Genomic DNA, 26,136 nt, shown 5'->3' with positions numbered 1-26,136 from the left:
GCAAATTCTGCACCAGGAACCCTCACAGCAGGGCCTGGAAGGTGGATGCCCTATCCTTTCAATGGGAAAACCTCTCAATTTATGCCTTTCCCCCTCTGCCCCTCCTCTCAGAAGTACTACTCAAGATAAAACAGGACAGACCAAGGGCAATTCTTATTGCCCTAGACTGGCCACGCCAGCATTGGTACCCACTCTTGCACAGTCTGACAAAAGTGCCACCCTGGCACCTTCACCAGACTCCTATCCTGCTGTCTCAGCAGGAGGGACAAATTTTGCATCCACAATTGCAATCCCTAAACCTTGCAGTCTGGCTTATCCTTTGAATACACCACCAGCAACACTCAGCAAACAGGTGCTGCACGTCATTCTTGAAGCCAGAAGGCCTAGAACTAGGAAATCCTATGCTGAAAAATGGAAAAGATATTGTTCTTGGAATCAGTCTCAAGGGAAGGACACAGCAGTACCCTCCTCACCTCTAATCCTGGATTACCTAGCAGAGCTACTCCACAGAGGCCTATCCTTCTCCTCCATTAAGATTCATGCCTCTGCCATCTCAGCTTATTATAATACTGAGCCACCTCTATTTTCTCACTCTCTCATCAAACAGTTCCTGAGAGGGGCTAACAACTTAAGGCCCCCCTAGGAGAGCACACACCCCTGCCTGGGACCTTAACTTTGTATTGGAAAAGCTCACACTCCTCCCTTTTGAACCTGCAGCTTCAGCAGAGTTAAAATTCCTCTCTTGGAAAACAGCCTTGCTTTTAGCCATAACTTCAGCAAGAAGAGTGTCTGATTTACAGGCACTAATGGCTGTGGAACCCTTCATTATTTTCCATGCTGACAGGGTTTCCCTCAGGACTAACTCGTCCTTTATGCATAAGATGGTGTCCAGTGTGGCTCTAAACCAATCCATCCATTTTCCAACCTTCTTTCCTAACCCTCAGAATAAAGGGGAAAGGATCCTGCACTCCTTGGACATGCACAGAGAGCTCAGGTTCTACCTTGACAGGACTAAACCTTTCAGAAATTCTGACCAGCTGCTAGTCAGCTTTGCTACAGGGGCAGAGGGTAAGGCCATTTCAAAGTAAACTATTTCCAAACAGATAGCACACTGCATCCATTTCTGCTACAAGCACCATGGAAAACCTACCCCACAAGGGGATCAGACCACATTCCACTAGGGCTACTTCCACCTCTACAGCATTTCTCAGGGGAGTCCCTACCAGGGACATTCTGGAAGCTGCAACCTGGAGTTCTGTACACACCTTCATCAAGCATTACCATTTACCAATCATTTCTAAATCCAGAGCTGGATTTCCTACAGCAGTCTTGCAAGGCCTACTAGCCAGCCCTAACACTTCTTGACTGCATCCACCCTTCCTCAGCTTTGGGAATCAACCCAAGTGTGATGACTGCAACAGTGAAACACAAAGTACATAGTACAGTTGTGTACACCTACCATAAATGTAGATGTTCGAGTGAATTCACTGTTGCAGTCCTGGTTTCCCTCCCTCCAGCCCCCTGGCTTTCTGTATCTTTCTGTCTCTACTCTCTATTGCCATTCCAAATGGCATTGGTATTTGCTTTTTACTGGTGGTGTTCCCCAACATATACTAGCTTCCTGTTTGGGGGCTCCTGACATTTGGAGCAAGAAAAATGATGTAATGGCGTCGGCTTGCCTGTTTTATATCCCTGACGACCTGATGTCATGGAAGAAGCGACAGCATCCGATGCAGAAATCCTAAGACTCTGGTATTTGGGCCGACTTGAGGGCTACCTGCAGGCAGATAACCCAAGTGTGATGACTGCAACAGTGAATACACTTGAAAATCTACATTTATGGTAAGTATACACAACTGTACTTTCTCTCTTCTCCTACACTTTTACTAGCGTATTAGTCTAGCACTTTACCAGACTTCTTGTAGCAATTATTGTAGCACAAAAAAGTGCTACCAGCACTAAACATTCTACAAGGAAACAGCTCCAGTACTTATTATTAATGCCCACCCTTCCAGGCATGTCTAAAGGTCTGTTCCCTGTGCATTATCCTATTAACCTGGTGAACTTGGGCATCCTGAGGCAATGTAGCAACTGCCTCAGGTACACTGGCAACCCTGTATATCCAAATTGGAAGCCACGCACTCTCCAGCCAAGACCAGAATAGCTGGTCAAGAGGAGAAGGTCAACACTTGCACCACACCACATGGAACACATAGCTCTCCAGAACACACACCAGAATTGCCTTCACATAAAAACATAAACCGCATACCCACCTTTGTGGAGGCTGTCAATAAAAATCTACCCAAACAATAGAGATCTCCAAGGCAGAAACGCACTCAACCACCACAACACAACACTAATCACGAAACACATAACTCTTCTGAACAGCATGCCATTCAACGAAAGCCCCTAAGACAAAACAGCATGCCCAACGCACTGGTCATAGGTGACTCGATAGTGAGGCACACTGATGTCCCACTCACTAGGTTGAATAAGGAGAAAGTAACAGTCAGTTGCCTGTCAGGTGCCAGGATCCGCCACATAATACAAGCACTCAGACACTCAACAACAGGTATAGATATGACTCTGTCATTGTACATGTGGGTGTGAATGACCTGAGACATACCTCCCTGGACTACATGGAAAGAGACATGGAGGAGCTCTCGGATTATGTAGCCCAGGCGGGTATGACCCTAGCCCTGAGCAGCATCCTACCATCACCCAGTATGATACCACAGTACAAGCAGAAAATTATTGATTTCAACAACTGGCTAAGTTTCTGGTGTCATTCTAAGGGGATCCAGTATCTGCCTGCCTGGGATGACATGACTGACAGACCTCAATGCTTTGTCAGAGATGGCCTGCATCTGTCACACCTAGGCTTCCGGTTACTGGCCAAGACTCTTGCCACCCCTGTAGTGCCTTTTTTAGGCAGTGTTCCAAAGACCAAATTACCAGTGTAACAGCTACAAACAAATGCAATGTGAGGGGAATGCTGCTCAACGCTAGAAGTCTAAATTTCAAAATGCACTTGCTTGAAGTACTCCTTAAAATAGAGAACATCAACATTTGTGCTGTAATGAAGACCTGGTTCAAGGCAGCAGAAAGCAGCCCTGCACTACGAGGCTATAACTCATTCCACACCTTTCGGCCCAGAACTTGGACCGAAGCTCCAAAGGTGATGGTGTTTCCATATTCATAAAGGATGCGCACACCTCCAGATCAGTAGCCCAACATAACTCATCTGAGATACTTCAGGTGCAGCTAACATTGGGTAAGACAACGATTCAGGTTGTAGCCTGTTATAGGTTCCCAACCATGTCCCAAGACATACACTCCACGGTCCTAAGCACCCTGGAGAATGTTAGGGTCCAACCTAACACTCTCATACTAGGCGACTTCAACTACCCCTCCATTAACTGGTAAAACTACTCATGTACCAATACACTAGCCCAATGTTTTCTGGAATTCATTAATTCCAATGCCCTGGACCAGATCGTTCTTACCCCCACTAGAGGTAGCAGCATCTTTGACCTGGTCATTACTAACATGGGCAACCGTTGCTCTACAGCAATAGTCATATCCTCCCTGGTTAGATCTGATCACAAACTAATCACCTTGGAAATCCAGCCCCCCCCCCCCCCGCAAAGGTAACCACCATGAAAAACGTTTCCAAATCTAACTCTGGTCTCCTAAAAACAGAGGTGGGTAACTTCACGGCAACCATGCAAATGGAGATCAGTTGCATGACTGCTGAATCATACACCAATTCACTGTACGAACACGTACACAAATGCATGGATTTTGCCATACCCAACAGAACCAAGACACTCTCCTCAAAAAAAAGGAAGCCAATCTGGTGGTCTCCTGCCATAAACAGACTGTACAACAAAAGGAGAAAACTGATCTGGAATAAGGTGACGTCCCAAGACTGGAAAAACTCCCTTATCAGCCTCAACAAAAAGTTGATATCCGTCATCAAATCCTCTAAAACTGGCTATGAAGACAGAAGTGCAGCAGATAGTAAAGAAAACCACAAGTCCTTCTATAATTATCTCCACGGCAATACCCAGATTTGCTCTGAGCTACTACACAATGGTACCTCCTATACCGAGCCAACAGATATTGTCAGTATACTGGCCGACAGATTCAGTGCCAACTTTACCCCTCTGCCCCCCCCCACAAGGGACCAGTCACAATATCAGTAGATTGCCAGGCACCCAGTATTAATGCTACACAGGTTAAAACATCACTGTCCAAGGCCAAGAATACAGCTTCTATAGGACCTGACAATATCCGTGGCTGTGTTCTTCATGAACTACAGAGTGAACTGGCACCTTACCTGTGTGGCCTGTTCAGTCACACCTTCACCTCAGGCTTTGTCCCTACCAAATAACACACTGCTACAGTCCTCCCTCTCCACAAAGGAGGAGCTACTACAGACCCTGGGAACTATCGCCCCATTAGCCTGACGAATCTGATATGCAAAGCCATGGAACGTGTCATGGACCTAATAAACAAGGATATAGGGAATCTCCAAACTCTGGATCCCACACAGTTTGGATTTGTGAAGGGTAGATCATGCCTGCTCAACTTGGTCAACTTCTTTGAGTCAGTCACCAGAGCTACAGATGAATGCAAGGTGGTTCATGCAGCCTACCTTGATCTAGCCAAGGCCTTTGATACCATTCCCCACTCAGGAATCATAGAAGCTTTCTTTCTTTTCCCTCTACTCTTCCCTCTTTAGACCAGTCATTGAGTACAGTGCCCCATTTGGCATGTACCTCACTAAACACCTGCAACAACTGGAAAGGCCGCAAAAGTACCTCACAAAGAGGATCCTAGGCCTTAAAATTTGTCCTATATGGACAGACTAAAAAAGCTCCCAACTATTCTCTGTCTCATATCACCTACTTAGAGGCTATCTCTGCTTGACTTACAAAACCATGTCTGACTAAGCTCTGTTAGAAATGGTATATCTAAAGAAATCCCAGTCCCTCCACACTACACGCTCCAGAGACCGTAACCTCATTACCACAATCAACAGAACATGCTGGAGGCACAGGTTCATAACCCAGATTCTGATCGTGCTATGAAATAGACTTCCCATACATGTCAAGCAGAGCACCTCACTGGCCCTCTTCAAGAGAAATCTTGATGAGTGGGTGGGAAATAGAAAATTCACCCTGGGGATCACTCCAGTGGCTTTACTCGACAGAGGCACTGGTGACTAAAGTCGGGTAGCATGATGCCAGGTTAATCCTATGGGCTAGGCTTGTAAAGGCTCCAGGGCCTTTAGCCTAGCACACACCTTTGAACCTATGACTGTCCCTTTCTTCACAATTAGCCATTGTCTACAATTTATCTACACAGCTATCCAGTCCCTCAGTGTCATACCTCTTAACTGTGTAGATTTTTCACGGAATGTCCAGATTTTTGCGTCATATTTTTCAGCTGTTCCTCATAAAAGTTTTGTTTTTCTGGTAAGTCATTGAAGATTGAAGTCACTAAATAATGACAGCCATTTGAATGTAAGCCTTCATATACTTCAGAAAATGCATGTTAACACAAAACCTTTTATTTTTAGCAACTTTTTTTAAGTTTGTAAGAGAGATATTGCAAAGTTGTCCCTATTTTTGGGGCTTTGTCCCCACATTATGTTTGGCTTTGTCTAGATTTATTGTGCTAAGAGGTTGAGAGGTATGCTCAGTCTTAGTCCTGTCCTCAGTCCTTCTAGTTTTCTTATCAGCCTCTTCTAATGGACTGACTCAAAGGCCTTGTTTAAGTTCAGGTAGACTATACCTGCTTGTGTTCTCATGCAAAGTTCACCTGTAACCAAGTCATAAAAATGGATCAGGTGTGATTTACAGCTCTTTCTGTTTATAAGTCAGTTATGGTTGCTGTCCCAGACAGTATTGCCTTATAGAAGTACCAGCAACCTTCCCTGAGAATTTTGTTCCGACTTTCTCAGCTACTCTTGTTATGATAACAGGACTGTAGTTAGCCCTCCATTGTACACAGGTACCACACACTGGTCTTGTTCCTCTACTAAGGTAGAGAACCTTAATGGTGTTAGTGACTGAAATGTATGCCTTTCAGCACATCACTGCTTGGAGTCCGCACAGCAAGTTTCTCTGGTTTGCTCAAGGCGGGCATTACTTTCCATGTATATTGTTACTATTTGGGCTTTCATTACTGAAAGTATTTACCAAGATGTCATGAATAAAGGAGGTTGGTAGCCTTTTTTCAGTGACTCCTGACTCCCTGGAAGCATCTATGCAGTGGATCTTTCCCTGGTCACAATCACTGGGAGTGACCATCATCTAGGAGTGTGATATGAATGTGACACGAAAGGCTTTTACCTTGAGTGAATGAAAGATTGTCTTCTGCCTCAGTATAGAAAACTGAGTGAAAGCGTGTAATTATACTTTATTTTTCTATGAAACAGAACTATTTTAAAACTTGTATATCATCTAGTCTATGTGACTAAAAGCCATTTGTTTATTTCATTCTTTTACATTTCTAGAAGTTTGATAAGACACCTGTTTATTAGTCTGTGTGACTAAAAGACACTTGTTTATTACATTCGTTTACATTTCTAGCAGTTTGATAAGACACTTGTTTATTAGTCTCTGTGACTAAAAGACACTTATTTATTACATTCTTTGACATTTCTAGAAGTCTGATAAGGTGCTTGTTTGTTACACTCATATTTTTCTCAAGTGAAATTGCAGAGTCATAGGGGTTGGCAAGCTTGACTGAAAATTCTGGGATGGGTGGCCAACATTAATGGTCTGTTCTGGAAAGTCTTTGTTGATTCCTAAAGGTTAAGGAACCAGGAAAACTGGTAAATAGCTAGGGTATAAAAACTGGACTCTGTCAGTTAGTAGAAGCCTCACCTGTGGAGTGGATGTACTGCCCAGGACTTTCCCGATAGAGTTTCCTACCTGACTGCAATGGGGCTTTCCGGTCAAAGTGTGGGCTAGGATAAAGTGTCTCACTTTATCGGTGATGTATTAACATTTTTTATTCTTTGATATTAATATTAATGCTTGCTTGACATAGAAGTATAGCTCATTATATATTAATATTAATGTTTGCCTGACTTAGAAGTGTAACTGGTTTAATACTACTATTAATGCTTCCTGATGTAGAAGTGTAAGAGTGTATTGTCTAATAAAGATTTATTCATTGTAGTGAAGATTCTTTGTCTTGATCATTTCTGTCCTGCTAAGAAATTGTGTTTAGGCAATACAAGGAGATGTTCTCTCTGATTCTTGCTTAGATATTTGCCTTCGTAGGCATGGACATGGACACTGTCTTTCCAGGATGTCATGGCTGTGGCATTCTGATTGAGGACTCAGAGTAGGGTCCTGGATGGGGTTCGTAGTATTAAATAAAGGCTTCAGGGAAAGACCACATTCAGGTTCTTCTTATGATCCTGTCTAGCACCCACCCCATGTTATGCCATTTACAAGAACAAAGGGACACAAGGCCATACTCCCTGTGTAGGGAGGTGATACTCATCTTGCAGTGGGCTAGACACAGAGCTGTCAAGTGAACCAGCTGTGAGATTACTTTTTCCAGTCCTGTCTTAACTGCTGATTCAGATGCCATATGTGGTCCAAGTCATGCAGATATAGGGCACTCCAGGGATTGACCTGTTTATCACCTGGGACCCTTTATCACCTGGGAGTATATGGTCCATTCTATTTTGTTTAGTATAGCAGAGCATATGATATGTTTGCCTTCCTGTGTTATGGGAGATTCCTGTATGCATTCCCAATATTTTCCCTGATTCCATACTTCATAGAAGAGCTCAGGGAAGAAACAACAAAAATAATTATTGATACTCTTCAGTGGCCAAGAATAGTGTGGTTACAGCCACTTTGGTCTAGGGTAAGTGGATAACTCATCTGGTCTTAGCTACCCCCCCCCCCCCCCCGCCTCATCCTCAGGGCCTAGCTTCTCTCACTGGAATTCTAAGCTGTTTTCTCAGAAATTATTGAAGTTGTTATGGGGCCTTCCAGTTGCCAGCTCTATTCCCCCATATGGAGCAGGTTCTCAGTTTAGATGGAACTGTACCTTGTACTGTCAGCATGCAGGTAATGTTCTCCTTTAAGAAACTCTGCGATTTAGCACTCTGTTACTCTGCAGTCATGGTGCAAACATTAGCTGTTTCTGCCCATTTTAATATTGGTGATGGCAGGACTATGGCCTTCCAGCCTGTCAAGCAGTTCCTTAAAGGTTTGTGCTTTACAATCCTCCTTTGAAGAAACCCTTCCCTCCATGGATTTGACCATCATGATTAACAATGCTTGCTTCTTCCAAAATCAAACTCGCTGGTTCAGTGGCATCGAAGTTTGTGTCATAGAAACTGTCTTTTTTTTCTGATGGACATCATCTCTTTTTGCATTTTTTTCTTTTGGCCTAAACCTCACGGTTATCAAGTTTATCCATCAGCTCTTTGATCCTGATAGCTTGGCAGCATTGAATTGTGTTTCATGGGAAAACATGCTCTTCTCACTTGACCTTGGAACTTCAGGACCTTATGCTCCGGGACCCTCGTCTGTTTTTTTTTTTTTTTTAAACCTGGGTGTCCATTTGAACAGTATCAGATTTCATCTTGAAGGTGGTTTCAAAGTTTTCATTGAATCAGTCCATTCATCTACCTGTTTGCTTTGCCATGGCAGAAATAAGCAGGAAAAAATTAACCCTGTGAATGTGCAGTGTTAACTCAGGTTTTATGTAAAATGTCTCTGTGTTCAGGAAGCTAGAACTATTGTATGTTTCCTTTGCACCACCAAAGACAGGACTAATAGTTGCCATTCTCAGGCAAATTGCCAGCTGCATTGCCTTTTTGACTTGAGGCAGCTGATGACTCACTGGTAAATTCCACACTCACAATCCACACTAAGTGCAGAATGACTGCAGTGTGTGATTTAAGAATGCCTCCACTGCATGCATCTGAGCCTTGGCCACTCATATTTTTGGTGTTTGTTTTTGACAAATATTACTTTCTCAGCTACAACTCCTGGAGTCAAGTTTCTTTTGTTAATGCAGTACTTCAGAACTCAATTTTTTGAAGTTTGAGTGTGGCCCTCTGTCTCCTTTCACCTTGCTGATTTTCTGTTTAGATTTCATCTCAGCTATGGTGGGGTCTATCAAGGAGGAACCTTGATGTTAGATATAAAGAAACATTCCTAGTGTATTGGTCAGTGTATGATAAGATTCTCCTTAATAATTCAGGAATACCCTTCCTCTAGCCTCCTGTCCGTGACCATGTTTTCTGTCTAGCCTCAGCTCTCATAAGCATATCCCAGTGCATTACTTGCTAGTATGTAGGTGTCACTTTTTTATTTCATATTTTAATTTACAGGAAGGCTCATTCTAGTGGGTAGGAAATTAATTTGTGGACTAAGGGCCATGTACACTTACATAGCCGTTGTGTAACATCTTGATGTATGTTGACACACAGCATGCATACCCATGAGAATAGAATCTATAAATCTACTGAAAATTTGCCATATTTCTTTTGGCAGAAAGAATGAAGCCAACTATACAAATTGTTCAAGGAGGCTCTTTTCTTAACTCTGTTGATACAGTAAGGCCATATCTGTGCTTTCTTTAGAATTCACACAGTTTTATTTGGATCAGCATAACCACTTTTAGACGTTACTCTAAAAATGACTAGAGTACTTTTCGAGCTGGTTTGAAAGACACATTTAAATGCTTGCCTCACTTCCCTAGATATGCATATTGCATGAGAATATATACTGTCATTGTTGAAGTTCTAGATTCTCCTAAGTATAAAAAGAAATGCACAGTGAATACTGTACAGTCTGTTTAACCCTTCATTCATATTAGGAAACCGATTAAAAGAAAATCATGTTTCATATATACTGAAAAATCTACAAACCCATAAATTGCAAATTAAAATTAGATTTGATTAGGGCCATGGATGCCATTTCCATTGTGGAACCCTGAGTATAAATTGTGATTAAGAAAAGGAAGGGGTAACAGTGAGATTCTTCAGTGGAGGTTACTGTAACAATACATTGTGACATTTGGATTTACTCACCTTATATGATTTTATTTGATGACCAGCGTTTTATCACTTGTGCCAGTATTTATGAAGGCCAGTGCTGGAAAGCTGCTTATTATACTTTATTTTTATGTACCCTTAAGGTTAAGTAAGCACTTTCTTACTGCCCACTTACATATTTTTGACAAAAAAGCACCTACCTTTTTCTGTATATATAACTTTAATACAGCCATCCCACTACAACATTGTGCATTCTCCATACATTGCGCACTTATCCTTCCCAGTTACTTCACCCCTCTTTTATACCCCCAGTCTTAATTACACTTCAGACATAGCCCAGTACTAGGAACTACAACTCTGTTAATACAATATAAATCTCTAGCATTGCTTTATTTAAAACCTCTTCATATATACTTTTACCAAATACTACTGTTACTTACAGAACAATATGTACAATGCTTCTTTTCCCATGTTTTCTAGTACCTTGCCCACTTGTTCCGCACTATCAAAGAGCAACTTGATTCTAGACTATTTACAAGTAGCCCCCCGCCCTTATTTAATTTATTATTTGGTGTCTCTCGCACCTCTTTATCATCTTACTCCCCTTCTTCATGAGTCAGCTGTCAATAAGCACCTTCTTTTTTTTGTCAAGAAATATATACATGGGCAGCTTTTAAAAATTGTGAGGATAAGAATTTCTAGTCCAAACAATTTGTTGGAGGGCTGAGTTATTTTTGAAGTGTGTTTTGTGTCTTCCATATGAAAAAGCATTTGGTATATGTAAGTAGTGTAATTGTTTTTTATAGTTTAACTGGTTTATTTATTTAAATGTACTACATTCTTTGCGTTTATATGTGAATTTCAAACACATTTGTTCAAGTACTTTGTGCCGGATGTTTATCAGACTCATATGTGTATATGTAGTACTAGACGACTTCCCTGACTATTAAGGGGATGTTAATAGAATTTGCTATGGATATTGAATTTGGAAATTTACTCTTTAATAATTCTCTTTTCTTTCCTTATTTTTTCAGACTGATCAGTATTTCTGTGCAACCGCCAGAACCAGAATCTGTCTTTGATGGTTTTGAAATTAAAACAAAAGGTAAGATGAGAAATACAAGATTGGAGCATCAGATTTTGTCATGTTCATGAACACAATTAGGTAATACAGTAAATATTAAAGGGTACTTAATTAGGTATAAAATTAATTTTGTTCTTATCTGTTAGAGCTTGAATAAAATGAATTATGAATCCAGTGAATTTCTCTTTCATAACCAGTATTTGGATTAATTAATGGTCAGAGTCTGTAGTTTTTAATAATAGGTTGTGGAAGACTTCACCACCTATTTAGTTATTTATTTATATTTATTTATTTATTTATTTCAGTTTGATAAATGAGTAAGTAGACTGGTCAACAGATCCTTTTCAGCCAAGACCCTGGCTCCTTGGTGCAAGACACAAACGAAAAATGATACATATATTAATACACACAGTTATACATAGTACAAAGTTGAGATAATACATTTGCATGTTATCTGCAATTATAAATTTAAATAATATAATTATTTATAGTATGTGCAATTAAGGAAGGCATTCAGTCAGCTGCCGTTTGTTAAAAGTATGTCTGTAACTACAGTTTGAGCTGCAAGGACTAGCCATTGTCACAGAAGCAAGAACATTTGTAGTCCTTAAGCAGTTGTTCTTTTAATTTGTTTCCAAATAATTGAAGGGTCTCTTGCTGCCTCACTTCTGCAGGTAGCTGATGCCAAACAGATGTGTCTAGCTGTTTCTCCTGTGGATGCTTTAAAATGATGGCTAATGAGGGCAATGCTGTCTTTTTTCTCTCTTTAAGTGTGTAGTCAGACTACTTGATTTGTAATTTTTATTTTGGGGTGGTGTCCCATTTTTAACATCTTATAGATTTAGACATGCTGTAGGTGGATTGGACACTCTAAATTGATCCTAGGCGTGCGTGTGTGTGTGCCTTCTGTGGAAGGTTGGGTGCCGGGCTGGCAACTCGACACAGTAAAACTCCACTGCCAATCATGAGCGGACAGGTGATCCGCTGTGGCGACCCCTAACCGGGAAAAGCCGAAAGAAGAAGATAGATTTGGAAACTAAGTAGAAAAGTGGCTCTGTCATATACAGGTAGGCAGTTACACTTCTGTAGAAGTTGACATTGATGACTTTGGGGTTCTACAAGAACAACAAATCTGGAAATGTTGTTTATAGTGGCATGCATTTTATATGTATTCGACCTGAAATGTAAGGTTACAAGAGGAAGCCCACATTTGATTTTAGGGATAGACACATTTTTTAGCTAAGACACTACAAGCTGTAGGGGTGAGGAGGTTTGTGATTCTATAGCTTTTTTTTGTTGGTGGAGTGTTTTGTTAATAATATCGTTAGCATGCCTGACCAATGAAAGAGTAAGGTCCAAGGTGGTCCCTAGATGCCTCTGTTTTGGTATTAGTGGTAGTGGATTGCCATCTGTATCAGTAATAATAAGAGTTTGGATTTAGGAATTTTTCTGGGGTGCCAAACATCATGATTTCAGACTTCACGGAATTGATTTGGAGCATATTTTTCTTTGTCTTGTATCATAAATCTGTAAAACTAGATTGCAGTCTCTGTTGAGGTGTCAAGGAGTTTTTTTTCCATAATTTAAGTGATAAGATATCATCTGCCTAAAGGAGCAGGTTGAGGTGGGGCATGTCAATGGATATATCATTGATAAACTAGGAGCATAACAGTAGTCCAAGGACAGATACTTGTGGGATTCCAGTGTTAATAGTGCCTTTAATCAAAAGGCAAGTTCCTATGTATACTTGGAATATTCTGTTTTGAAGGTAACTTTGAAACTATCTTATTGTATTTGGGCCAAAACTGAATTTTCTGTTTATAGAGGATCAGGTTTTGATTTACTTCTCCAAATTCTGTTGTCATATTAATGAATAGATTTCCTGTTTGTTTGAAATTATTTATATTGTTATAAATAGTGTCAGTGACTGTGTGTAATACTGTCAAGATACTGAAAGAACTTAGGAAACTGCGATTCTTATCAGAAAGAAGTCCATATTTGTTTATGTGATCCTAGAGTTGTTTATGTAAGTTTCACAAAGATTTTGTTGTAGGGCACAGGTTTGCTATAGGTCTGTAAGTAAACGAAAGGAGAGAGATGTCTGAGTGTTTAAGAGCTGTGAAAAAAGCAGAAGTGATTAAGGAGAGGGTCAATATTGGAATGACAGGTGCTGCTGTGAAGAGAACTCGCATTTTCATGAAAGCGGGGTGTAATTTTGAGAGCAGGCCTTCTCAGTTATGTTGGGACTTTTGTAACAGTGAGTTCCCCTGTGGACCCTGCCCTCCACTGACCGTCAACTGATATCTCCTTCTCTCATCTATCCTATGGCTTCAGAGCCCTCGGGTTCCGAGATCCTTGAGGGTGTCCTCTTCAGATCCAAACGCAGACCATTCTTCAACTCCAACCATGTTTCTGAGTCACCTGTTTCCCTTGCTTTCAGAGCAGGAGGACTCTTGGAGCTGAAGTTCAGGCATTGGCTCCTGGGGTTGGGGTCAACTCTGATGTTTTCAGAGCCGTCCTTGCCTTTAGGTGCTTAAACAGTGGTTAGCTTAGGTCTGACTCCCTCCTCGAGATGGGGATTTGGAGGGATTCAGGGCTCATCAGCACAGGATCTTCAGCTCTGGTTCTTCTGACTTCTGTTTCTCCTAGACTCTCTGCCTTTGAGGTAATGGGGTCTGCCTAGAGAGAGGCATCCTTGACCCTTAAGATCCTATTTCTGTTCCACCATTGGGTATGAGTTCTGAGCCTCTCTCTTCTATTCCACCAGGACAGCATATCTGAACAAGCCTCCAGTCAGTCCCTGGGGATGCCCCTGTCACTTGCAATACCTCACCAAACCATACCACTGATGAGGTCCCTAGGAAGAGGACATGTAAAAAGAGACACTTGGATTCCACACAGGAATCTGTCACTAAGGGCATTAACTTTGATGAGGGGGAAGGGTCCCCCAAGAACTTCACCTGAGGATGTCTCCTTTGGAGAAATACTGGAGCTTCTAAGGCAAAAAGGTGGATGATCTTCCACCCCCCCTTTCCCAGGAGGGGTTGGTGTTCCTGGAGGCTTTTGGATCTGGCCAAGCTATGTCTTGGATGAGCCCTCTGGCTGATGAGCTAATAGACCTTGTCTCATGCCATTCAATAAAGAAGCTGGATACTGTGGAGCCTGTCCCCAAGCAACCGGATAGATTTTTAGTCCCCCCCCAAGGACAGAGCACACAGGAGCAGGAGGGTCCCAGTAGATGCCATGGTTGTGGCAGCAGCCACTAAGAAAGAGCTCACACAACAGACTTCATCTGTCTTTCCAACTAACAGGGAGTGTAGGGTTTTGGACAGATTTGGAAAGCACATCTATGCCTCGGCGACCTTCACCCTGCAATCGCTGAATTGTCTGACACACTTTACCAGTCCACAAATAGATTTGACAAAAGAGCTCTCCAAATCTCTTCATAGCTTCATAGATTCATTGATGTGTACTAGGCTAATGGCCCTGGGGCCTCTTACAAGCCTAGCCATAGGATTACCCTGGCATCGTGCCACCCGATCTTAGTTGCCACTGCATCTGTCGGGTAGAGCCACTGGAGTTATCCCTGGGTGAATTTTCTATTTCCCATCCACTCTTCAAGATTTCTCTTGAAGATGGTCAACGAGGTGCTCTGTTTGACATGTATGAGAAGTCAATTCCATAGCATGGACAGTCTCTGGGTTATGAACCTGTCCCTCCAGTATGCTCTGTTGATTGTGGTAATGAGGTTGAGGTCTCTGGAGTGTGTGGTGTGGAGGGATTGGGATTTCTTTAGATGTAGCATTTCTAACAGAGCTGGGTCAGGCATGGCTTTGTAAGTTAAGCAGAGATTGCCTCTAAGTAGGCGATAAGAGACAGAGAATAATTGGAGTTTTTTGAGTCTGTCCGTATAGGACAACTGTTTAAGGCCTAGGATCCTCTTTGTGAGGTACTTTTGCAGCCTCTCCCGTTGTTGCAGGTGTCTAGTGAGGTGCATGCCAAATGGGGCATTCTACTCTATGATTGGCCTAATGAGGGAAGAGTAGAGTAGAGGGAGACAAAGACCTCTTTCTTCCTGGATGTAAAACCCTTCGTAATGAGATGTGCCACATAGAAGGACTTTCTGACCACAGTGGCAATGTGGTGATCAAAAGAAAGGTTGCTGTCAACCAGTGTTCCCAAATATCTTATAACAGCTTCTGTGCTCAGTGGACTACCATCAGTGTGGTAATTCATGGGAACTGGATTTTTCCCAAAGAGGATGATGACACATTTTTTGGCTTTTCGGGTCCATGTCTGTGGAGGACCAGAATAAGATTTCTTCACAACTGGCCACCCTTCAGTCAATATCTAACATGTCCATGAGGCTGATTTCCCATGCTGCAGAGGGTACTTCAGGGATGGCGTACTCGGGAATAGCCATCAGGATACACGCCTAGATGTGGATGTGCAATTTTACGGAGCCCTTCACAATATTCATTTGTCATTGTTCCTTTTGATGGATCTTTTCTATTTGGCCCAAATTTAAAGAAAACACTTTTTAAAAGTGAACAAGATGAAAAGATCCTGTCTACCTCTGTTATCTGTTTTTCCACTCCTCAAAAACCCTTTTCAAGAATCAGTGAGGAAGTGGGAAAATGTGGTTTTATAAGTCCTATCCAAGACTCATGAGTAGATGGTTCTCCAGATGCAGAGAATAGAGGGAACTCTAATGAAAGATGCCATCCTCATGGCAGAGGTGGCTCACAGAACCAGTGTTTCAGGGATTTTTTTTCTTGGATAAACCCTATCAGTGCTGTTAAAAGGTTGCCTGTCTGCTTTTCTCTCTAGGCAGTGGGGGGGGGACTTTCTCTGTACCTAGAAGCCTGGGCGTCCATCACGACGGATACTTGCATGCAGAGAATCATATCCAAAGGTTGTTTCTTACCATTTTCTCAGTTTCCTCCCATAAAAATGAAGAAAATCCATGACTTTATACCCAATTAGAGGGACACAGCAGCCTTGGAATTAAAAAAATGATATAATAAAGAGACATTCAAGAGGTCTCCACAGACCAGATAGGCTCCAGAATTTATTCAGGATTCTTTTTATTGCCAAAAAAAGACAGGGGACTTGAGACCCACTCTGGATCTGAGCAAATTAAACCGTATGTGAAGCACTCAAAGTACCGGATGGCTACAGTTCAGTCCATTTTGCTTAAGCTACCAAGGGCACACTCAGTGATGTGTATTTCAACCTCTTCATCTTTTTGATCAAGAGTTTTGATATATGACATCTGTGCAGCTACCACTTGGTTCATTGCTCATACCTTTTTTGCTCATTACAAATGGGATTTGATTTCTAGGAACAGAGCTGCTTTTGGCTCCGCAGTACTCCAAAATATCCTTCCATGAAGAACACCCAAGGTTCATCTAGATGGGAACTCTGTCCTATTGGTTGAGGAATGAATGAAAATGACAACATCAGATATAAAAGTTATGTACTCACCATAATGATGCATCTGGTGTTGCCCATTTTCATTTTTCCTGAACTTCCCGCCCTCCTAACCCCCTTTCCTTCCTTCCTGGAGGACGCCTAAAGGATTTTACTTGGGAACTTATTGTCCCTTGTTTGAGCTAAAGTTTTATCTCTGCTGGTTCTTCTCAATTGATTCTGTATAGCACAAATCATTATTACTGGGGGCAGCAAACTCAATCTGAGGTATATTAGGTTAGTTGAGCATTATGGGTAAGGGAGGAGCTCAAGAGATGGATCTGTGAATCTAGTAAAAACAGCCAAGCCAAATCCGAAGTCAGATCCAAGACCCATCAGTTGATGAAGAATGAAAATGGGCAACACAGATGTATCATTATGGTGAGCACTAACTTTTGTTTATATAATACAAACTAAGTAACATTCAGTAACATGCATACTGACTAGACAGACTGATCAGTGTGCCTGCAATGAATCCATTAATAATGGGATGAAGTCCAGCCACAAAACAAAATAAAAGATACATAAATCCCTACAGATACCATATGCTTTATGCTGCTTAGTGAAGAACATAAATTAATGCATTAATGTTTACAGTTTGGCGACCCTGTCCTGTCATATACTACAATACTGCTCCTTAGAGCAGAATAGTATACAAAAATTCAAAATAAATGTTTGAAAATATATTCATAGGATGCCAGGAGCATGCATGCATTTTAACCCAAACAGATGTATGCATGTACATGTTTGATTCCCTTAAAAAATGCCAGAAAGTGCAACAAATCAATATACTCTGCAATCATCAGCCCGTACCTAACCAAAATCATTAAATTATTTTAAGCACAAAAAGAGATGGAGAAGAAAAGGAGATGCATCATACAGTGACATTATTTAAAAAATGATTTTTTTAAAACATTGTCAGCGATAACTGATGTTCAGTTGTAGGTAATGCAGGTTTACCCATGGCTGTTTTTCTGTGTTCGTTTGGCCTGTGCTTTCATAATCAAACCAAGTCAACAAGAAGTAATGCTAGCTTCAGTATTATTTTCATTTTGCTTCCAAGATGGCTGCACACTGATCAACAGCTTATTTCCAGTTCTCCCAGTGTGAAAGCAGAAATTGAGAAATAACAATCACAAAGTTACTGGCTAGTAGCCTATATGCCAGAAAAGAAAAAAAATGGAGAACCAGAAAGAAAGTCAACAAGAAAAGATGAAGGGAAATCACTGGCTGTGAGGAATCCTGTATCTGTTCAGCAAAAAGAAGTTCAAGCTTCAGTTTTTTATAGAAAAAATGGCTTCCAGTAATTGAGGAAAAAATTAATCAAATGTACTCAGGAGTGATTAAAATAAATGAAGCATTGAAGGAATATATCAGTTCAAATTAAAGTCTGGAAAAATAGAAGAATCTGTAAGTAGCAGTTCAGATGAACGGATAAAACTGCAAAAATCAGAGATTAAAATTAAGAAAAGGCTGGCTGAGTATGAGGCTTCTCAAGAAGAGCTGTTACAAAAATGACAGCGTTAGAAGACAGAGTGCACAGAGAAAGCTTGAGATTTTCTGCTGTACCACAGAAATTAGAAGAACCAGACTGTATTAATTTTATGAAAGCAAAAATAAGCAAATGGACTGGTATTCAACAGCAAGATTTGGTAATTGTTAAGTGACATTGTGTTTTTGCTCCAAACCTGGCCATGAGAAACAGTCAAGACGTATATTAGTAAAGGTGCAATCATACCAGCTAAAAGATTTGACTCTGACAAAACTGTGGAAGAAGGGAAAAGTATTAAAAATTGGGGACAGCAGCATATTTATAGAAAATGATTATTCATGGAACGCCAGGCCGAAGAGAAACAATGTTATCTCTGCAATCAGGGAATTTCGAGAGGCAGGTGTAAAATTGAAACTACTCTGTCCAGCTATGTTCAGAATATTTTTCCTGAAGGATTAAAGAAACTTTTGGATGGACCGTAAGCTAAAGAAGAAAGTTAAAAATGTATCCAGCAAAACTAAGGGGGCTCTGCTTCTCATTGTACCAACAGTAAAGCTCATAGAGAGACTTTGCCAGTAAAACCATTTGCATTATTCCAAAGGAAAATACTTGAGAGATAGAAAAAAAGTGCAGTAGATGAGTAGAAGAATCAGGAATACCTTGGACTTGAACCAGAGTTTGGTGCTGGGAGATGGAGATGAACAAGATGAAAACCAGCAACACTGACATTAGTGAATAAATGGGAGGCTATAAAGCATCAGTCACATTTGTGAAGTATGGCTTTGCAAGAAAAAGTGACTGAGAAAGACAGGACTTTTGCTGACTTTGGAAACTTGTGGGTAGACTGTAAAGCATGTACATCACATTATGTCATTAATGTTTAGAAGGGTACTTCAGTGAAGAATAACTGTAAGCAATACCATTTTGTTCTTATTAGTATTTGTATAAAATATTCCATGATATAAACTGCATGCAGTATAGTAAAGCAGTTATCTGTTGTATGTATCAGGTGCATTTTGAATGGGGGTTCTTTTCAGTGACTGCTATACTAGTTAAATATATTAAGGTAAACAAGTACTTAGTTCTAAGAAATATAGACTTTAAAGTATAGCAAGAGAAGAAATGCTGGACAGAAGCAATATTAAGTTAATATGCTGTGATCCTGGGCTACTGGGGTGGGGGTAGCATATAAAATGCCTTGATTATACTATATATTGAATTAAGATAGCTGCTCTTATTTTTACAAGGGTGGATGTCTAGATTATTGTCCTTGGCTTAAGCTTTAAATGTGTTTTTGTAAGCAATTAGTCTTGAAAAATAAGAAAAAAATAAGAAAACCATGAAAAATGCTAAGTTCCTTTCATCTGCAAAGGTATTCGTTTTTTTTTTTCTCATTTGAAAATGTTCAGTTGCAGTAAAGAACTCTGCAGTTGAAGACAGTTGTACAGTCTGTTCTGGGTAAAATTTACTAAGATTCCTTAATACATCTGTAGATATGTTAGCTGTTTTTGTTTTCTTATTATTGACTACTTTTACATGGAGAGATGTCTGCAAGACCAAAGCATTAAGAGAGTTTTGAGCATTCTTTGCTAAGGGAAATTCAAACTTTAAAGGTAAAATGGCAAGGAATTCAGTGAAAAAAATAAAATTGGAGATTATGGGGAGTGAATAAGAGATAGCATCCTCCCTAGCAGCTTGAATACATCACTGCATTTAATAGAAAGGTATACAATTTAGTTTTATTTAAAATAGCCAGTGCTTTTTTTTCTTAGGGCTAAAAGTGATTTTTTATAGCATACAAGTTGTTCTCACATCTGGTAGGCAAATAAATGAAAAAAAAGAACAGACACCAATTAGTGTAAGTGGGAAAACAAGTTGTAACATGGACTTTAGTATGGATGACCTTGATTTTAGGTTTAGTAATACTTGTGGGCACAGCTGCCTATTTGGGACAGCTGTTCCTATCTTAAGGGTTAAACTTAATTTTTGAATATGTGTATAGTTTTGTGTGTGTGTTTGTTTTAAATTAACAGGGGATGGGGGGATTCAGATAAAGTATTTTTGAGGGTGTTCATTAAAACAAAATGACATAGGTTCTAATGGAGATGAGAGGAAACAACGATATAAAATATCAGCATGACAAATATTAGTGTGTGCATGTAAGACAAAAGTTAGAAGTACACATTCATAAAAAAATGTCATATATTTTAGATGAGAACAGTAGCTCTTTATCATAATGGCTACAATAGCAATATTATCTTGGAACATAACAGACAGAAAGGAAAGAGTATTGAATTATATTAACAAAATGCACAGTGTAAATAGTAATACTGCATGAAATGCATTTGGAAAGAAATGACAAAAATAGATTGTAAGATACATGTATAATGTTTATAAATGTGAACTTGTTAATATGGTTTGATTACTTTTATGTAAATTTAAGTTTGCTAATGTCACAAGTTGTGACATAGGGCAATACTGCCAGCCCATCTATCTGGAATTGTGTAAATAATTCTTTGTCATGTGTGAATATTGATATGATTTATGTAGAAGTGTGACAGAAGGAAATACAGCCAGCACAGCTATCTGGAATTTTGTAAATATGTATTAGAACTATATGTTACGTGTATATTAAACTGCTGATACAAAAGTATGCATTGAACAGGGTTTGTACAGTACTGAGCTTCAAAGATATATTTAGTGTACCCTACAGTAACATAGAAAATTAACTTGCAAAACTTTTAAAAAGTTAAGGTTAAGTTACTTTATAGCCGGGCCATAAACAAAAGATTTTATCTCTCAGTTTCAGTTCAGTAGCAGACACAATATCTAGAGCCAGGTGTTTTTGTATTGTCTTGGAAGTGAAGTAATTACTAGGTTTGAGGTGCAGAAGTGCTTTATTGCTTTATGACTTCATAGCAGCTACACAGCTCTGAGCAAATATCTGAGAGATATGTATTTTTCACACAGAGATGTTAAGTTTTGTTAGTTTCTGACAAAAGGGGGTTTAGCCTGCAAACTGAAGTCAGGTACAAAAAGTGATGTCATCCAAGCTTACCCAACAGTAATATTTGATATTAATTTAAGAACTCTCTCAGAAAGATACTGGGCATTTTGTATTTTGCCGTGGACCTAGCAAGAACATCCACTCATCACCACCTTCTTAGAGCTTAGTAACTCTTTTAGATGTATTTAGGAATATAGTAAAGATTAGTTTAGATGTTTTCTATATTTATTTGAAACTGTCCTGTAATGTTTTAAATATTTCCTGTGCTTTTGAACTCTGAGGTTAATGTGTTGATTTACTGAGTATTGTCTTGTTCTTTTATTATTTATTATTAAATATATTTAAACCAGTCTTTGTGAAACATATTTAAGCTCTTAAAATACTTGCATATGTATTTGGTGACACTGTGCAGGCCACTCCTAAATAGCCTTGCTCTTGGTCAAACTACCATTTGGATTAATAGTAACTTTACACAGTAGGATTGGACACCCTTTGTTAAGGGCCTTAAAAGTAGCTGATAAGAGTGGTTGGTGGCAGTGGAAACTATCTTATAGTCTCAACAGAAGGGAGCATAGCTAGTAAACCCATGCCAGCCTTTCCCAGGAGTGTATATGTGTGTGTGTGTGTGTGTGTGTGTGTGTGTGTGTGTGTGTGTGTGTGTGTACATATATATATACATATATATATATATATATATATATATATTATATAAATCAAACCTCAAAGAGTGTATATAAATCAAACCTCAAATAGTGTGTGTGTGTGTGTGTGTGTGTGTGTGTGTGTGTGTGTGTGTGTGTGTGTGTGTGTGCTAGCTACTTGGCCAGTGACACAAAGCACTAGTTGGACAGAGAAGGTGCTGGAGGTTTTGGCTTGGCCACTCAACAGAGATCTCAACCCTATAGCTGTGCCAGTGGCGAGTCTTATTGGGGTCTGGCGAAAGAGGGAGAAACCAGCCCCAGACTGACTGTGGTCTCTGTGTGCTCTTAAGGGAAATTGTACTTTACTGTGCATGTGTACTTGTCATCCTCCTGTTGTATATGTCCCCAACTGTTGCCAGTGGTGAGGATTGAGGCTCCTTGATTAGTGGGCCGGTGCAGGGATGTCACACAAGTAATAATTTAATCAAAGTGTTTTAAAATTTTCTTCAGAGGTGATAGCTAGTGAGTGGGATAAAATGAAAATGGAGTTTAACAATGGAGTAAAAATAAAAGAGAAACACATATAGTTAAGAAGTAATAGTAACTATCTGGAGGGACTGACAAAGGTTAAAATATTGGAGAATAAAGGGAATTTCATAGAACAAAAAGAGGTGCAACTGCAGAGTACTAAAGAGAAATATAAGAGAGTATTTAGATAATATGCATTAGTTTAGGAAAAATTGCTGTTAAGCAGCTATTTTTTATAACACCTCCACGGCACAAAAACTTTTAGCACGACTTAGGAAACAGAAAGTAGAAAGTGTTGTCACCAAACTTGGGGGGCCTGCAACAAAAAAAATGACCAGAGATCCTGTAGAGGTATAATGTATATTTCTGAAAATGTTAGGAAACTTGGTATAAAGCAGAGGAGTGTGGAGATCAAGAAAGAGCACAAATGGAAATATTTATGGAAAACTTAATTATGGCAAGATTAGAGGTTCATGAGCAGCAATTAATATTAGGATAGGAGAAGATAATATGAAAACAGTGTTGCATAATCAATGTGTGTGAATGTCTCATGGAACAAATGGTATTCCTGTGGAATTTTGGAAGTTAGGAAGGAATAATATGATAAAGATCTGGAAGATTTCTTTAGCAGTATTTTAAAAGGAGGAGGAGCATCAACATGTTAGAAGAAAGCTGTTATGGCTGTATTACCCAAAGACAATAAAGACCTGTCAGACGCATCTTCCTATAGATCCATTTCAATTTTAAATCATGATCATAAAGTCTTTATGTCTCTCCTAGCTAAACAAATGGAACAGATGTTGCCAAAATTGATAGATATGGCTCAGTGTAGTTTTGTGGAAGGGAGGCAACCATTTGACAAAATTAATACGGCAATGATTATTCAGAGAAAAGCAGAATGTAAGAAAATACCACTGTTGTTGGTGGGGATTGATGCAGAGAAAGCATCTGGCAAAGTAAGTTGGGGCTTTATTAGAAAGGCAATGGAAGTATTTGAATTCCCTGATACAATAATAAGGTTAATTAGGAGGCTATATGAAGTATCATAGGTAAGAAATAAAATGAGAGGGTTCCTTTCTGATAACTTGTCTTTGATCAGAGGACCTAGGCAGGGATGTTCTCTTTCAACTTTGTTGTTTGCTATATAGTTAGAGCCATTGCCAAAGAAAATAAGGGACTTGGAATTAAAGGATATAATTGGTATGATAATCAAGATAAATTTTCTTTATTTGCATGTGATATTATTTTGTACCTGATAAATTCCAGAAAAGGACATATCACTGTTGTGGAACATTCTGAGACAGTTACAGGTTAATTCAGGGTATAATTTTAATGAAAATAAAACAAAGGCTATAGCCATAAATTATCTACCCACACACAAATTGGTTCAACAATACATATATTTATAGAAGCATGGTATGATAAAAGTATTTAGGAGTGTGGATTAAAAGGACTTCTGTTATGGCAGTTAAAGATATGTGGGAAGAGACTAAACAAAAGATAGTACAAAAAGTGAAAACTGTAAGTTCTTGTTTATGAATATGGATAATAAAATAGAAGCAGCAAAAATGTTTTAGCCACTTTAATTATATATGTGTATATATATATATATATATATATGTATATATATGTGTGTGTGTGTGTGTGTGTGTGTGTGTTTAGTGTGCATGTATATATGGGTCAGGCATATTGTTATTAACTAGAGGAGAAGATTTTGGGCAATAATTAATAAAGAGTTGAAGGAAATTATCTGGGTGGGGAATTAGGCAAGAGTTACATGAGATAAGTTGATCCTTACAAGAGAACAACGTGGTTTAGGATTACCTAATTTGAAGAGATATTATAGAGCTTCAGAAGCAGAAGGTTATAACTCAAAGTGGAAAGGGATAATGTTGAACCAGGGTGAAATTTCAAGAAAGAAGAAGAGTGGGGTTTTGGAGATCCTTTGCAAATCAATAAGGAAAATAATAAACATACAAAATGTTATATTCATAAAGTAGCAGAAAGTATTGTAAGAACTAAGCTAGCACAAGGATGGAATAAGGAAATTTTGCCAACAGGGATGGCTGCAAGTAGGCTTGCAGAAAATAGGCAAGGAGGGGCTTGAATTTACTGGAAAAAACTGGCAAGGAAAGCAAGGTATTGGAAGCAAATAAGTTGAGAGGGAAAGGTAATAGAGTGAGATGAGGTCAAGATGATGTTTGGACTGTAGGCTAAAGACTGCCTTCCCTACCAGGGATTGATGTCAGAGTATAGGCAAAGGGAAATGGATACAGGAATCCTAAGTGAAAGTCCTGCTCTCGTACAGTTTTTTTTTTTGGCTTAAATGTAGAACAGAAACTGGTTTTAAAAAGGAATAATCAGTACGACGTGACATATTGCACAATATCTGTAAGAATCTATCAGAAGAGGTTAGAAAAGAGTGGGAAGAGAGACTGGAAAATTATTTTACAAGTGAACAATAGGAAGACATATGTATGGCTCCTGTGTATGTAAAAGGCCAGAAGGTGTAGGATTTTTGCTTGAACATTAGACCTATATTTGAGTATAATGCCCCGTTTGGTATGTACCTCTCCAGACACCTGCACCAACTGGAAAGGCCACAGAAATACCTCACAAAGAGAATCCATGACCTCCAACATCTGTCTTATGTGGACAGGCTCAAATCATTATCCCTTTACTTGGTGTCATACAGATTGCTCAGAGGTGATCTGTGTCTCGCCTACAAGACAATATTGGACCCTGCCTTACTAGAGATGCTCCATATCCGTAAGTCTAACTCTTCACGCATTACCCACTTGATAGGCCTAAATCTAATATGCGACATCAACAAAACCTGCTGGAGAGACAGGTTTGTCTCCCAGAGGCTGCCCCGTCTCTGGAATAGACTTCCTATACATGTCAAACAGAGTACCTCGCTGACCCTCTTCAGGAGCAACCTTGATGAGTGGATGGGAAACCTCAAATTTGTCCCAGGGGTTCCACCTTTGTGGCTCACTGACAGGGGCGACAGGTGCTGACTGAGATTTCTTTTTTGGGATAAACTCTTGGCTAGGCTTGTAAGGGCTCCAGAGCCATTAGCCTAGTAACCTCATAGGATCCTATGAACATGTGCATATCTGCACTGTTTTCTTTATTTCTTAAGGCATCAAAACATACTCAAGTAAATGGAGTTTGATATTAGAGCTAACCGGTATAAATGTTTAAAGCTGTACCTATAATAATGACCCAGAATTTTCACTGAATCAAAATTTAAGTAAAGTAATGGAAAATAAAATCAGTTGTTGAAGTGTTAATCATAACTTCAGCACTTTGGCTGGATGTTTCAAATGTAGTTCACAATTACTCACAAAAGGCATCTCATCTAAAACCAAGGAAATTACTGTTCCCTGCATTCTACCCTAGTTAGACCCATTATAGAATATAATGTCCCCTTTGGCATGAACCTCACTAGACACATATGAAAAACAGAGGTTCCTTACAAAAGGATCTCTGACCTTAAAAATCTTAGTTAACAGAAATGGCTGAAATCGCTATCCCTGTATTCCATTTCATAGACGGTCTTGAGGGGAGTCTTGTACTTTGCCTTCCATGCCCCATCATGGTCCCTGTTATCTGTGGCCTCCTGTTTCTCGATACATCAGATAATGTAGTTAACATCAGAATAAGAGATTGCAATTTACATCAGGTAATAAATAAAACTAAAGGAAGAGATAATTTCCTTTGTCAGTGCCACCCCTTGCTCTGGAATAGTTTACCCTTGCAAGCCAAGCATATTTGCCTTTAAACATAGCTGTGACAAATGACTGGGTTTCCTAAATACACTTCAGGACCTACAGCCCGTGCCTTTCTTGAAAAGGTTGCTAG

The 26,136-nt window shown here is 39.7% G+C and overlaps 1 protein-coding gene across 1 annotated transcript in view; it reads left to right on the top strand.

Moving 5' to 3' along the window:
* OBSCN (obscurin, cytoskeletal calmodulin and titin-interacting RhoGEF) overlaps positions 1-26,136 on the top strand; it is a 4,979,884-nt gene that overhangs the window by 4,567,985 nt on the left and 385,763 nt on the right. The window contains exon 78 of the mRNA XM_044066040.1: positions 11,080-11,150. Within this exon, the coding sequence (XP_043921975.1) occupies positions 11,080-11,150 (71 nt within the window). The remainder of the gene's footprint in view (positions 1-11,079; positions 11,151-26,136) is intronic.

The sequence above is a fragment of the Protopterus annectens genome, chromosome 3.part0 (genome assembly GCF_019279795.1).
Source record: "Protopterus annectens isolate FY-2018-M chromosome 3.part0, PAN1.0, whole genome shotgun sequence".
NCBI classification, from domain to species: domain Eukaryota; kingdom Metazoa; phylum Chordata; order Ceratodontiformes; family Protopteridae; genus Protopterus; species Protopterus annectens.
Note: the sequence above shows the minus strand (reverse complement) of the source record. Positions and strands in the feature narration are given on the sequence as shown.